The 15089-nt window shown below is 28.3% G+C and overlaps 2 protein-coding genes across 14 annotated transcripts in view; one reads left to right on the forward strand and one right to left on the reverse strand.

Annotated features, from left to right (window-relative positions):
* The window catches only part of LOC108693768 (disks large 1 tumor suppressor protein), a 678647-nt gene that overhangs the window by 610986 nt on the left and 52572 nt on the right, over positions 1-15089 (reverse strand). The gene's annotated exons all lie outside the window — the stretch shown is intronic.
* Positions 8447-13586, forward strand: LOC108693771 (facilitated trehalose transporter Tret1-like). The gene is made up of 3 exons (XM_018202906.1): positions 8447-8516; positions 8729-9109; positions 12637-13586. Exons 1-3 carry the CDS (start codon positions 8447-8449, stop codon positions 13584-13586), a joined length of 1401 nt encoding a protein of 466 aa, XP_018058395.1.

Below are 15089 nucleotides of genomic sequence, written 5' to 3' on the forward strand. Positions count from 1 at the left end.
AATTAAAATAAAATACCTAATAATAATTTAATAATAATAATTAAAAATTAATATAAATAATAAAATATCTAAGATATATATGGCAGTAATTAAAAATAAGAATAGATATTTTAACAAATTCGAGAAGTCAACCACTACTACAAAAAAAATGTAACTACTAATGTACTAAATAAAACAATGATTGCTAATTATGACAATACAACACACTTTATTGTGTGACAGCATTGCTATCGTATTGTTAATTTTGTTTTGATTGTTTATTATCAGTAATGTTCACGTTGGTTAAACAAGGACAAACAATCAAATTTTAATTGTTCGCATTTATCTAACCCACGTAATAGCAAGAGAAGAGAACTTCAAAATCGTGTACATTATCCTACGAGATTAGATACACGAAAAAGGCCAGGATGACCACTATCAGATTTCTCTCTGGTAGAATATAATATTTCTTCTAATATGTTTAAAAATAGATTAAATGCCGGATGTATACTTGATAAATCTAAAATTAAAATGATTTTAAATGATAAAGATATTTCGATGCAAATAAGCACATCAATGTAATACAAGACTCTTATAAACACAATTGTATTAATGCAATGTTATCATCTGTTCTCTCATATACATCTATCACCTCTAGTATTGCCACTTATTGCACACAATATTGCTATGTATCGTTAACATTCCAAAAAAATTAATATGTTTTAAATAAAGAGCTAATAAAAGTCTTATAAATTCTTTATGGATTTAATAAAGAATGCATATAAAGAGTTTATATAACCTAAGAGTAGAAGCCTTAAATCATAAATCAAAAGAGATTAAGTAATAATAATTTCTATCTTTTAAACTTTTTTTATCTTTTAAACTGTTTTTCTGTCTTTTAAACAGTTTTTGCGCAGTCTTTAGGCTTAGTCGTTAGACTTAAGCGAATTGAGCAAAACTCAATTCTTACGACCCAAAAGCATAAGTTCTGTAGCCAATATATCATCACTTACAACTTACAGTTTACAACTTATGGCCTCTTAAAGCAAGGATGTGGATTCATAAATGTCAATATGTTGTATTATATTATATATCTTTTAATTATTAGATCATATTAACAACTTATTAAATTTAATAAAACTTTATTAAATTATTTATCACCTTATGTGAGTCCAATTTATATAATTTAATTAAATCTTAATAAGTTTCTAATAAGTTGTATTTAATATATTTATATTTAATAAATTTTAATATGGTTTAATTTATACGTGTATTTGTATATACAGAGCACAAAGTCGTCTAAATGACTAAAAGAAAAAAAAATGACTAAATTAAGACTTCTTTTAGTTTTTATATTTTGGTATATATAATTAACGTTTAATAACACATATCAGGTTCCCGAATCAGGTTTTACAAAAATTTAAACGAAATATTATTGTGTGCCTTTCAACAAGCGACACAGTGATCATGTCATCTTTATTTAACATTGGCAAATAACAAGGATATAATCCATTGTGTCACACCGTTCATTTGTGTCGCTTGTTGGAAGGCACACTATATCCCCCATTTCTGCAATATTTGCTGTAATATGCCATGTTCTGTGTTAAGAGTCACTATCTTTTATCATAATTCCTTTTGGGCACTTGCTTTCAAAAAATATTTTATTAGAGCTCATTAGAACACACATAAAATTTCTTACAATGCTGTACCGTTTATTCTATCTTGTATGATCTTCAAACTCGAGAAATTGAACTCCACCGCGTCCGTTTGATGGAGATCTCGCATACTACTGCTCGCGGGTAAGTGATGAAAGATATAAATAAATAATGGAAAGGTATCTTCTTTATGTTATCTTTTCGATAATACAAAAGATATCTTTTAGTTGACTTTTCACTTTTCCGAAATCATAAAAAGATGTCTTTTTTTGTCTTTTTGATAAAACTAAAAGACGTACACAACGTATAAAGAAATTATAAGCTCATGTTAAGATAAAATATGGGTAGATTTTAAAAATTCTATATAAACATTTAATAAAAAATCTTATAATAACTTAAGATGGATATTTATGTAATCCAAATTAAATCTTTATAAGGTTTTATTGAGAGTACAAATTAGTTCGGTCCGTTTTTTTGTGCATTTATTTCAAAAATAAAATGAATGAACAAATCAATTAAAGTATTATCCATCACTGTCTACTACTTTTACCATCTCTCAGGCAATTTTCGAATTCCATTCTCGAAAAAATGACTCGTCTTTGGAGGCGATCCAATTTTAGAGCCAATTTTCGATTTCTACGAAAGAAGTGAACCGGTGACTTGCTGCATCCTTTGGAACAACCAGAAGGAGAACGGCGGGTGCAGTAAAACATCCCATTTGAGCGTTTCCAAATATTTTTTTACGACTTTAACGACATGAGGCCGAGCGTTGTCATGAAGAAGAATAACTTTATTATGTCTTTGCTCGTATTCCAGTCGTTTTTCTCGCAATGCACGGCTCAAACGAATCAATTGTAGCCGATACCGATCGCCTATAATGGAATCGCCAGGTTTCAGCAGCTCAGAATAAACAAGACCCTTTTGGACCCACCAGATACAGATCATAATCTTCGAACCATGAATGTTCGGCCATGGTGTTGATGTTGAGGTCGATGGCAACGATTGACCGAGCTTAGCATAGTATTTTTTCTTCTTGGGGTTGTCGTAGAATATCTACTTCTCTTTCCAGTCACAATCCGGTACAAAAAACCTTTTCTCTGTTATCTTTGAATCAGCTGTTCGCAAGTGAAAAATCGCCTTTCAACGTCTCTCGGTTTCAGTTCATAAGGCACCCAATTTCCTTATTTTTGAATCATTCCCATGACTCTCAATCATACAGAAACGGCTTGTTGAGTTACTCCCAATGATTCTGCAAGCTCCTCTTGCGTTTGACTCTGATCTTCTTCGAGTAATACCTCTAATTCTCTGTCTTCGAATTTTTTTCGCTGTCCAGAGCGAGGCTTGTCTTCAACGCTGAAATCTCCATCCTTGAAACGTCGAAACTATTCCCTACATGATTTATCAGTTGGAGCAGTGTCACCATAAATTTCAACAAGCATTCGATGGGCTTTAGCCGCACTTTTCCAATTAAAGCAAAAAATCAAAACTTCCCGCAAATGTTGCTTAGTTAACACAAAATTCGACATTTCAAACACAATAAAAATCAAGGTTTTTGTATGAAACTCAAAGTTATAAACTGAATATTATTAGCAGATGTTTAACTCTCTGAAACCGCCAAAATCAGCTGTCACTATGAACTATTCACAACAGCAATCTTTAGGGAAACGGACCGAACTAATTTGTACTCCCAACCAAACTCTATTAAAATCTTATTTAATATTTTATTAAATTTTAATAAAATTTGAACTAAATTATATTAAGCCTATATTAAATCCATATAAAAATTTTTTGCGGGATATTGCTAACGTAGGGGAAACCGGAGTTAGTAGACTCTAGGGATAAATAGAATAGTGAGATGTATATATGATTCATTGTATGATTAAAATGATCTATATAAAAGATTTGATATCAACAATTGTGACGCCAAGTTAAATTCTGTTAATACAATGTTAATTTTTTACTGTATAGTAAAAAGCTAGTAATGTACATCATTTATACAAAAAATTTAGTATGTATCTTATATGAAAGATTTGATATCAAACTGCCACCAAGTTAAATTCTCGCAGTTCGTTTTTCTTCTTTTTCTTTTCACATTGAGAAAATAAAAGAAAAGATAAATTGTAAGAAATTCAGCTTAGGCTGCATTCAAGGAGCGAAATCGACAATATCAGCACTATTGAGTGTTATTCTATTTTTACATTCATTAGACGTAAAACAATAATAGGATATAGAGCGTGTTCCGAATTACACATAAAGCACTTGATGCATCATTTATCCTTGTTCATCGAATGCTAAAGAAGAATAAAATGATACATCACGCCGACGAGATACTATTAAGAACCAATAATCCTGAGCAAATTTTTCATACAAAAAGAGCTTCGAGGACCTGAAAATAATAATAATTGAAGAACTCTGATATTATCGACAATTTTGATATAAATTGATATGAATTTACGATTATTAACATAAATATTTGGATAATATATCATTAAATTGTTGATTTTTTTATTATGTAAATAAGAGTATGCATACTTATAATACTACAATATTTTATATATTGTTGCAAAATTATGATTTTTTTTTCTACAATTATTATCTCTATTGATAATCAAATTCAGGCAATAACATTAAAATCATAATTATTATTATAGTAATTTAACTACCTACTGCTTTTATAAGTTTGGAAAACCAATTCGACCGCAGTTTGAATGACTACAAATATAATACATATGCATGTACGTACATATATAGTATTTATACGTGCTTTAATGCTAAATAATTCAATGTGAATTATATATAGTTACTATATATGTACGTACATGCATATATATCATATCTGTAGTCATTTGAACTGCGCACCAAATTGGTTTTCCGGACTTATAAAAGCAATAAGTAATTAAACTACTGTAATAATAATTATAATTTTAATGTTATCGTTTGAATTTGATTATCAACAGAGAGATAATAACTGTAGAGAAAAAAAAATCATAATTTTGCAGCAATATATAAAATATTATATTCAAATATTTATGTTAATAATCGCAAATTCATATCAATTTATACTAAAATTGTTGATAATATCAGAGTTCAATTATTTCCGAGCTCTCGAGACCCTTTTTGTATGGAAAGGATTGACGGTTCTTAACAGTATCTCATCGGTAGCACGATGTTTTATCCTTCTTTAATATGAACAAGGACAAATAATGCATCAAATGCTTTATACATTCGAATTCGAAACATACTCTATATTCTATTATTGTTTTATGTCTAATGAATGATAAAAATAGAATGTCATGATATTGTCGATATAGCTTCCTGAATACAGCCTTAGCTGAATTTCTTGCACAATTTATCTTTTTATTATCTTCTAAATGTGAAAAAAAAAAAGAGGAAAAACGAACTATATATTAGAATTTAACTTGGTGTCAGTTGTCGATATCAAATCTTTCATACAAATGATACATATCAGATCTTTTATGTAAATGATGTATATTACTAGAGTTCTTTACAATAAAAAATTAACATTGCAAAATTATATTGCATATTTAATTTGGCACAATTGTTGATCAAATCTTTTAAGGATCATTTTAATCATACAATATATGAATCATATATATATATATCTCGCTAGAGTTAATTTAAAAATTTGAGATATTTGGTCAAAATAGGAACATAATAGTATTGATGTAATAATTTTTGAAATTATATTATATGATATTGCGCCCGTGCGTTTTAAATTTGATTAAGTGGAGGGGGGGGGGGGCAACTAAGCAGACGTCTTTTTATATTTATACCTAGATACCATTTCTTGTGTACTTATATCTATATTTAATCTTTTAGTTTTAGATACTTTCCTACACTAAGGCAATTTTGTAATTGCCACAAGTTTGTATTACATTTTGAAATTATCATATTTAGAAATTCAATCCCGATATTTTTGAGTCAATTTATTACATCAAGTTATACAGAGTGTGAATGTTACATATATTTTATTATTTTGATTACGATTTCTATTCCAACTTTTCTATTCCAACTTTATATGATTTAACATTAAAAACCGTTACCTAAATTGTATTAATAATTTAAAAAATTAAGATCAAAATGTTTATCATTTCTTTTTTATGTTATCATTCTAATAAATTTATTTACATTTTTAGTACTGTGTTGGCTTTTTGCGGGTTTTTACATTATTAATTTATTTAATTTCGAGCATTTCATATTTCATTATATCATTTTTCAATAATAAGTAAATGTTAATAAATTATTTAATAAAACTAATTAATGGCTTTATAAGTGTTACTTCATTTTATTTTATTTACGTTAACTTATTGAATATTTATGTAAGTAACGAATTCTACAAATGCAAAAATTCTTATAATCTTTTTTTGCAAATTGCATAATTTAAATAATAAGTGAATTGTAATATTAATAATATTACATCGTTTTATATATTTGCAAATTTCTTTTATTTTTCTTTTTCTTATTTTTCTTATAATATGATTTTAAATATAAAATCGAAGTGCAGTGTAAACTGGTATCTATCTGTGAGATCATAAGCTAACTTAAGCTTTATGTAGTGTTGTATTATAGTGTTAAATATCAAATTATAGTCCTCAGAGTTGGAGGCAATCTTGTATTTACTGAAAATCCATCAGAAAAAAAACTGCGTTACATATTTGCAGAGCATGAAATTAAAATTTATATGCACGTATTGTATAATTACACATATATTATATATATATATATATGAGTAAATATTACGTGCAGATATATGAAGTACCTACATAGATCATACCTAACAAGCAAACTGTCATCATTTGACATCAAAATAATGTTAAAGACATTATTTTATCCTCAAAATGCAATTTATTCGGAAATTTTATGTTAAAAATAAAAGACTTGTATCTAGGTACTGAAAATAGAATACCTTATACAATACTGTGCATATACTTTATGCTCTGTAAACGTGTAACGCAATTTTTATTTCTAGTGGATTTTTCGCAAATACAGGATTGCCTCCAGCTCTCTGAGGACTATAATTTGACACTACAACGCAACACTATATAAAGATTAAGTTAGCTTATAGTCTGTCTCACAAATAGGTACCAGGTTGCACTTCGATTTTAAAACTATAATATAAGATTTAAAACTATAATATAAGAAAAATAAGAAAAAGAAAGATAAAACAAATTTAAAACTGTAATATGTAAAATTAAAAAAAAATTCGTTTAAATTCGTTTTTATCTGGATATGTTAAATTTAGAATCTGAATGATTGTATTTAGAAAATATATTAGTAATAATCAACAAGCAGTTGCAGGATAACAACAATTACGAAACAATTTTCCAGAAGATTGCGAAAATATAACTTTGATGCGGAAATCGTGAACAGGCTTTAGGAAGATTGTATAAAAGTAGGATGAAAGTCTTCCTAGTTGCGTAAAGATTACCAAATTACAGAGGCTACGCAAGAGCTACGCATTTGGATGAAGCAATACTAACAATAAAACACAATTCGATCAACAGAATCTTGTCGAGATCAGCAAAAGGAAACTCTATATAACATCTGCCACAAATAATGCAGAAAAAGTAATTAATATTGTCCATTGGAGACGTCTCTTTCGGTCTCAATCATTAACTGTCGCTATTAACTTATGTTAAGACGCAAACAGAGTACATATACAAAATAGAAAAGTCGCGAGCGCATCTCATTATAATAAGTGTCCAAGTATGTGAGTTTTATTGAAGACTTTATGCAAATCAATTATTCCATCATTTTCTCACGGAATCTCGACACGTGCTCACTACAAAGATCACATGATTTTATGTAAAAACAAGCTACAAATATATACACAAATATACATCGATCTCACACCTGAATATCGACTTAGAGATACAAATTACAAAATAGATGTATGGGTACATCGTGCGAATTACTGATCTGGGCGCATTGAATATTAAAAATGTGCATTTTTAATATCCACAATTTTCATAACTCAACATCAAATGTGCCTGTATTCAAATCAGTACGATTATCTACGCATCTGATTTGTATTGTATGTCAATTTAAGTCAATAATTAGGTATGTAATTGATAATTTTTTCATCGAGTAAAAAACTGATTCAATTACTCTGATTCACCCTGTATGAATTATAAATTTTTATTTCTTTAATCATCTAAATTAAAGAAGCAAAAACTTATAATTAAAACTTATAAATAAAATTTATAATCATTTGCAGTTTGTTTCTATCACATGTTTATATCAATAATAAAATGTATTTAGTTTCTAAGAAATAAGGGGAAGTCTCTTTAAGAGTCAATATATCAGCGACTTTCCTCTAACAATATATGTATGTATATATGACATGTAATAAGTTAAAGAAAACTAGCCTAAAAATTAATAAAAAATTAATTAATTTTATTAATAATCATTTAATCTAATTAGAAATATATTGTATATGTACACATTAATGTACACATTAAAGTAACATAATTAATTAATTGTAATTAGTAATATATTTATTATATTCTTGTATTTTGATAAATTTTTATTCTATTATAAATTTAAGTAATAAATATATGTAAATAATTTGAATAATGAATGACAAAAATGATAAGAAGATTACTAGTTCTATAGTTCTACGGATGAAATCATACTTAACAAATAACGGATCATTAAAAAATATTTGCATTATTCATCGATCATTATTTATTATTTCCAAGGAACGACATTTACGATTCGTCGCTTTTCCTGTAGAGAGAAGCGTGGATCCCGCAAAGGCTCAGTCACAAGCAGTCTACAGAAAGAGTACAATGGATCATGAGGAAGATAAAAAGAAAATTAAAAAAGTACAATGGCCTCAATGGATTGCTGGTATCGGAGGTATGTATTCTGTACAATATCAAAAATATATTAATCAAAATATTTTAATTTAGTTTTTAAAATATATTGATATTTATAGATGAGAAAAAATATTTACTTGACTTTATGTATAAAGAAAATAATTCACATTAAATATATAAATATAAGTAATATTAAAAATCTTTATTTTAGACCACATGTAAATATAAGTAACGACTGATAATTTTTTTCAGTCAATCTTCTGCAATTACAAATGGGACTGATATCGTTATGGAGCTCACCGTATATCGCATATCTGACTTCACCCGAATCTCACATCCCCATGACAATGAACGAGGCTTCCTGGGTAGTTTCTCTATTGAACCTAGGCAGGCTAATTGGCGCCATTTCTGGTTCTGTTGCCGTTAACTATCTCGGTGCTAAAACATCGGTCTTCATAACGAGTTTGCCAATAACTCTCTGTTGGCTCTTTATAATTGTGGCTAATCGAGTGGAATGGTTGTATGTAGCCAGGTTACTAGCTGGCATCAGTCTAGGAAAGACGTACAGCTGCTTCTCACTTTACTTAGGCGAAATTGCGGATCCTTCCATTCGCGGAGCTCTAGTTGCATTAGGTATGCTACGTGTTCGTGTGTAAATCTTCGTGGATAAATGCAGTGCATTTTAAAAGTATGAAAGTGCTGGATATTTTGAAATGATAACCGGCCAACGATTCCACTTATTTTGGATGATTACATCATAAAAAAATGCGTCCAGATTATCTCGAGCTGAATCTCGAGCCGAACTTCAAACCGAGCTTTGAGCCAAATCTTGAATCGAACCTAAAGACAACTTTTGACAAAAAAAATTTCGTAAGTATCGCAAACATTTCAATAAATTATATTATGGTTTTAATTGTATATTTTATGCAATTAAATACTGAGTTGGAAATCATTACTTGCAACGAAGTTACAGTTAGGATACTTTTTTTTTAATAATTATAACTTTACTTCGTTTCTCTTTTACATCTATAACTGTAACTTAACTTAGTTACATTTTTTGAAACTAATTGATTAATTTAATAGCTATATACTTTTATAATTATGTTACATTAAACTTATTTATCAACCCATAAGTGAAAAATATCATATTTGATCAAGATTCTGTTGTGCAAGGTTCTTCATGCTTAATAATGTTTCTTGCGAATTTATACAATTTCCAATTCAAGCAAACTATGCGCCAATTATTTGTCGGTCTTGAAACACAATCCGATGGAACACTCCAGCTTCGATTTAGGATTGTGTTTCAAGACCGACAAATAATCAGCATACAATTTGCTTGAACTGGAAATTGTATAAATACACAAGAAATGTTATTAGGCACGAAGAACTGTCTTGACCGAATACGACATTTTTCAGTTATGTATGTTCAATCTCATTGATCGATTTTCATTTAATATTGTTTATTTATCAATATATAAGATTAAAATAAAAAGTGAACAATCGATGATTATTTCTTCTGATTGAAATATATCTTTATCCTTGATAATAGTAATAATCATCACAGTCTGTAAATATTAATATTAACAAAGTAACAATATTAAACTAAATTCGAGATAACAAATTAATAATAAATAAATAAAAAACATGCAACTGGGAAATAGGCGTTGTCGACGCAGTTTGTTTTTTAAAAAAAGTTTTATATCAAAAATGGAAGTACATGTTTCGATTAATTTTTTAGTCTTCTTCAGCAAAGAATAAACGATTATTACAGTAGATTGCTAGCCATTAATTATAGACCGAAGAAAAATAATTACAGTACATTGTTGTTCGATCGAAATCATTGTGAAGCAATGACTATTCTCTCATTATAGAGTGAGACTCTCTAGTTGAAAGACTGGATGGTAGCGATTGTTTGTTTTTTATTTGTTTAAATTAAACTAGGATCTTTTTAATATGTAAATGTCTTAATATTGATCCCATAATTTTGTTTCCAAGTATATATATATTAATTTATTGTAAATAATATAGATCGCGTAATTAAACGTTTAATAAATAAAATAATTTAGTAATATTACAAATGTATACAATTTTTTAAAATGTATAGATTCTTATGTTTCAAATAGCAATGCAAATAGGAAAAATTAACAGAGAAGTGGTTGGAAAGTAAACTTGTTGACTTTTTAAATAACGTAATTGTAACGTGTTACTTTTCATCTCATAACAAAAACTAGTTAGTTTTACAAAGTAACTTTCCTAATCCTGATTAAATATACATGTGATGCTCACAATGTTTGGCTCGAAGTTCGCTTCTAGATTCGGTTTGAGACTCGACTTGAAGTTTAGCTCAATAATCTGGACGTATTTTAAAGCAAAATATTCCTTCCAAAGTTTGATAGATATTGAGATACTAGATTGTGTTCACGATAATATGAAAATACATATATTAAAAAGACTTTATTATCATAGAAAAAAAATCTCTAATATCACATATTCGATATAAAAGCGATCAAATTTCACTGTTTTAAACATTTATTTTATATCACAGCAAAATCTGTTATTAAAAAATTTTAAAAATTTTGTTCATAAAAATATAAACATACTTCTAAAGCTAATTTAATTTATTGCTAAAACGAAAAATAAATCGTAAAATATTTCTAGTAAATTTTTTGCTGAATATAGTAATTAACCTTAATGTAATACACTTAATGAATCACAGTAGTTGAATCAGTTTTTTACCCTATGAAAAAATAATCGATTTCACATCTAATTATTAACTTAATGATACAGATCGGATGCGTGGATAACATCATGAACTGCTGGTTTAAGTATACACAAAAATAGGCACATTTAATGTTGAGTTATGAAAATTGTTACAATATAAAAATGTGTCTTTTTCTCGGTGCGCCCAGATCAACAATTCGCATCTGATCTGTATCGCTAAGTCAATATAATTAGATGTGAAATCAATAATTTTCTCCTAGGACAAGAAACTCATTCTACTCTGATACACTCTGTATATTGTGTCAAAATAAATCTTTCATTTCTCCATGTATAGTCACAAAACTAACTATACACTACTGGACAATGCGCTATTATATCGATGATTTCTTTAAATTGTTATTAAAAAATGTATTTTATATGTACATATTACAGTATCAACAATTAATATTTATATTTGTACAATACCAATTATGAAATTAATATTATCACACTAGTTTGAAGAATAATTTGAAGAAAACATAAAATGGCAAATCTGAACAATTAATTGATATGTATAATAATCAATAAATATTCAATTTAATTTGCATAATAATACTTTTGTATAATAATACTTTTGATTTATAAAATTGATGAGATATAACACAAAAGAGAAAGCAAAAAATTCTAAATAGTTAAAGAGCATAGAATCGCATTAATAACAAATAATGATATATAACAGTTAGAATGAATATTTAGAAAGATCAGCACTGGATTTTCTCATATGCATAACTTTATTAATAAGATTGATAGAAAAGATATACGTTAAACGTAAAGATGCATATAAATTAAACGCTTCGTGTTCTTTTCAGTACAGTGTAAATTGGAAACATAAAAATTGTCCATTAGCTTTCTTCTATGAGGCCAAATTGCAAATAAAAAGTTATTATGTGAGTTAAAAGATGTAAGATTTATGAATAAGTAAGGTATAAATTCAAATGAATAAAGATTTAAGAGAAAAAATAGATTATCAACAACAATAAATCAAATGTCTGATTCAGAGTGATCATCAACAGAGTTCAAAAAAGATTGTCACAATCACTTGACAATCTTTTTATTTGCAACTCAGAAATCTGTTTTGTTTTAATAAACAATTATTATCCGTTTTTAATTTATATCACATTGAAGAAGACTCGAAATGTGAGTCGAAACATTTGCATTTTCTTTTAATTTAATTTATATACCTCTTTATATCTAACGTATTGTATATGCCTCTTCTATCAATCTTGTTAATCTGGAGACATTGATGGTGTCTCGGCGCTAAGGTACGCACAGCGACACTTAAAATTGTACATTATATACGAAAATCCAGTATCGATTGTCATGAGCATTATATCTTATATTGTTTAAATTAATATAAGCATTTATATAAGGATTAATAAAAATTAATGTCTTTGTTGCAGCTGTAAGCGGATTATCAATAGGCAATCTAATAATGAGTATCATGGGTGCGTATTTAAGAATGGACGTGAGCGCTACCATATGCTTGATTCTTTGCATCATACTAATAATAATTTTCATTTGGTTGCCGGAATCGCCACATCATTTCGTCAAGATTAAACAGGATTCTAAAGCGCGAACCTCAATTCTCTGGTATCACCGTGATTGCGATGTGGAATTGGAACTGCAAACACTGAAGCTCTTTCTCGAAAAGAATAGGAGTTTACCATTTGCGGAAGTTATAAAGGAATTTAAAATTCCATATATATGGAAAGCACAAATACTTGTATCGCTACTTTTCATGTATCTTCAAATATGCGGCCTAAATAATGTGTTATTTTACATGGAGACCATTCTGAGACATACCAAAGTGACAGTCATAAAACCGTCAATGATTGTAATTATCGTTACTGCTACCGGGATCGCTGGCTCCATGCTTTCTATGCTCTTAATTGATAGGTTCGGCAGGCGAATCTTAACGATCATCTCTATCTTAGCTGTCACGATCTCGCTAATCTGTCTAGGTATACAATATCAACTTCTCGATGCAGGTTATAATCCCGCTACTCTTCAGGCTCTGCCGGTTTGCTCAGTGTTGCTCTTTCAAATAGCTATATACATAGGCCTCGTCTCGATACCTAACACGGTATTGGGTGAGATTTTTCCGCCACATATTAAGTGCGTAGCTGGCTGTTTTGCCAGCATCATCTGTGCGATATCCTCTTTTATCTCCACATCGACATATCAACCTTTAATTAATTTAATCACAGAAAAATACTTATTCTACGTGTATGCTTTGTTACTGGTAACTGCTGTACCGTATATCTATTTCTGCATGCCCGAGACTAAAGGCAAGTCGTTGCAGGAAATTCAAGAAGAACTGGACGGAAGAACTAAACAGTCAATTAGTTGAGTCAATTTGAATACATTTACCGAACTATCTGAATGATCAGTCTATAGAAAACTCGCAATGGAATTTGTTTTCTTGCATTTACTACAAAAAGTTTTTCATGATTGATGATATTGATATCGAATAATGTTGATATCGACATAATAATTTAACAAATTGTAATTTAATCAATGTAATATTTTTATTTCAACGTTCTCAACAAATCTACATTATTTAATTATTTAGTAACAAAATCAGCTGAGCAGAGTTAATAAAAAAACATTTTAAAAAATAGATATATAAAAATATCTGCTCACATCTACTCATTATATTATTTTTGCACATGCATTTAAACTGTAAGAATAATTTAATTTTTTATCTTATTTGTAATATGTGATTGTTTAAAATCATTTAATTAAATTTAACCATTATAATTTTAAATCACTATAAATGTTATGCCTTTGTAAAAAATATAGCAATTAAAAAACGATATATTAATAAAATTGTAAACGTATAAGATGACTAATACTTATCTAATTTTTCTTGTAAGCAGAATAATAATTAATAAAGACGTGTTTTTTCCGACAGCATAATTATTTAACATCAATTACTACTTCGTAAAGTGTTTGAAAATATAAGTAGCTGATGCGAGATAAGAAACGCATTTAATTTTCGCATTAACAATTCCAAATATCCGACACGATGCATTGAATTGTCTATGTTGCACAAAAACAACTAGGATTTCAAATACGAAGTAGATTCTCGGAAGATACGGAAAGTATTTTAGAGAAAATCTCTCTCTCTTATATTGCGCGTTATATGTAACGTAATATATCGTAATGTGAAAATACTTTCTACAAGCTGTTCACAAATGAATATCTAATCAAGATATTAATTCAAAAGTCAAGTATAAGTGGTAATCGCGCAAAATCTTGTCAAAAATATTGTAATTATTTTTCTCTCCTGACGAACATAACGTCGATGAAACTCGGCCAGATTCATATTTTACAAGATACTTCACTTGGATGGTCACCAGCCAACAACGTAATGGGGCCATGATCTAAAGCTGTAAATTCAAAAGTATCTTATCACAGATTATTTTGTCAATGACACTTTATATTTATATTACGAGGAAAATAAAACCGGATTACGCAGCTCGTTAATCTAAAAATAACTACACAATAAAAAAGACAAAAAACTTACGTTAAATTGCGTAGAGAATGAATTACCTATATGTGCGTATAATATTTAAAAAATGACATGATTATAATAAATATCTCAAAATACAAAAAGACAAAATAGACACTCGAAAATAATCTATCGTCAGAAAGAAAAACAATTAAAAGTTGACATAATAAATAAAATATTCATTATAAGCATATATGAATTCCTATTTTTGGCGTTCATTTATAGCGAATTCGATTGAATGCGCTCAGTGTGTATTGATGCACATTAAAGTCATCGTACACAAAGTGACATAAAAATATGTGTTTAATATGTGTGTATATATATATATATATATATATA

Source organism: Atta colombica, unplaced genomic scaffold (genome assembly GCF_001594045.1).
Source record: "Atta colombica isolate Treedump-2 unplaced genomic scaffold, Acol1.0 scaffold97, whole genome shotgun sequence".
Taxonomy (NCBI): domain Eukaryota; kingdom Metazoa; phylum Arthropoda; class Insecta; order Hymenoptera; family Formicidae; genus Atta; species Atta colombica.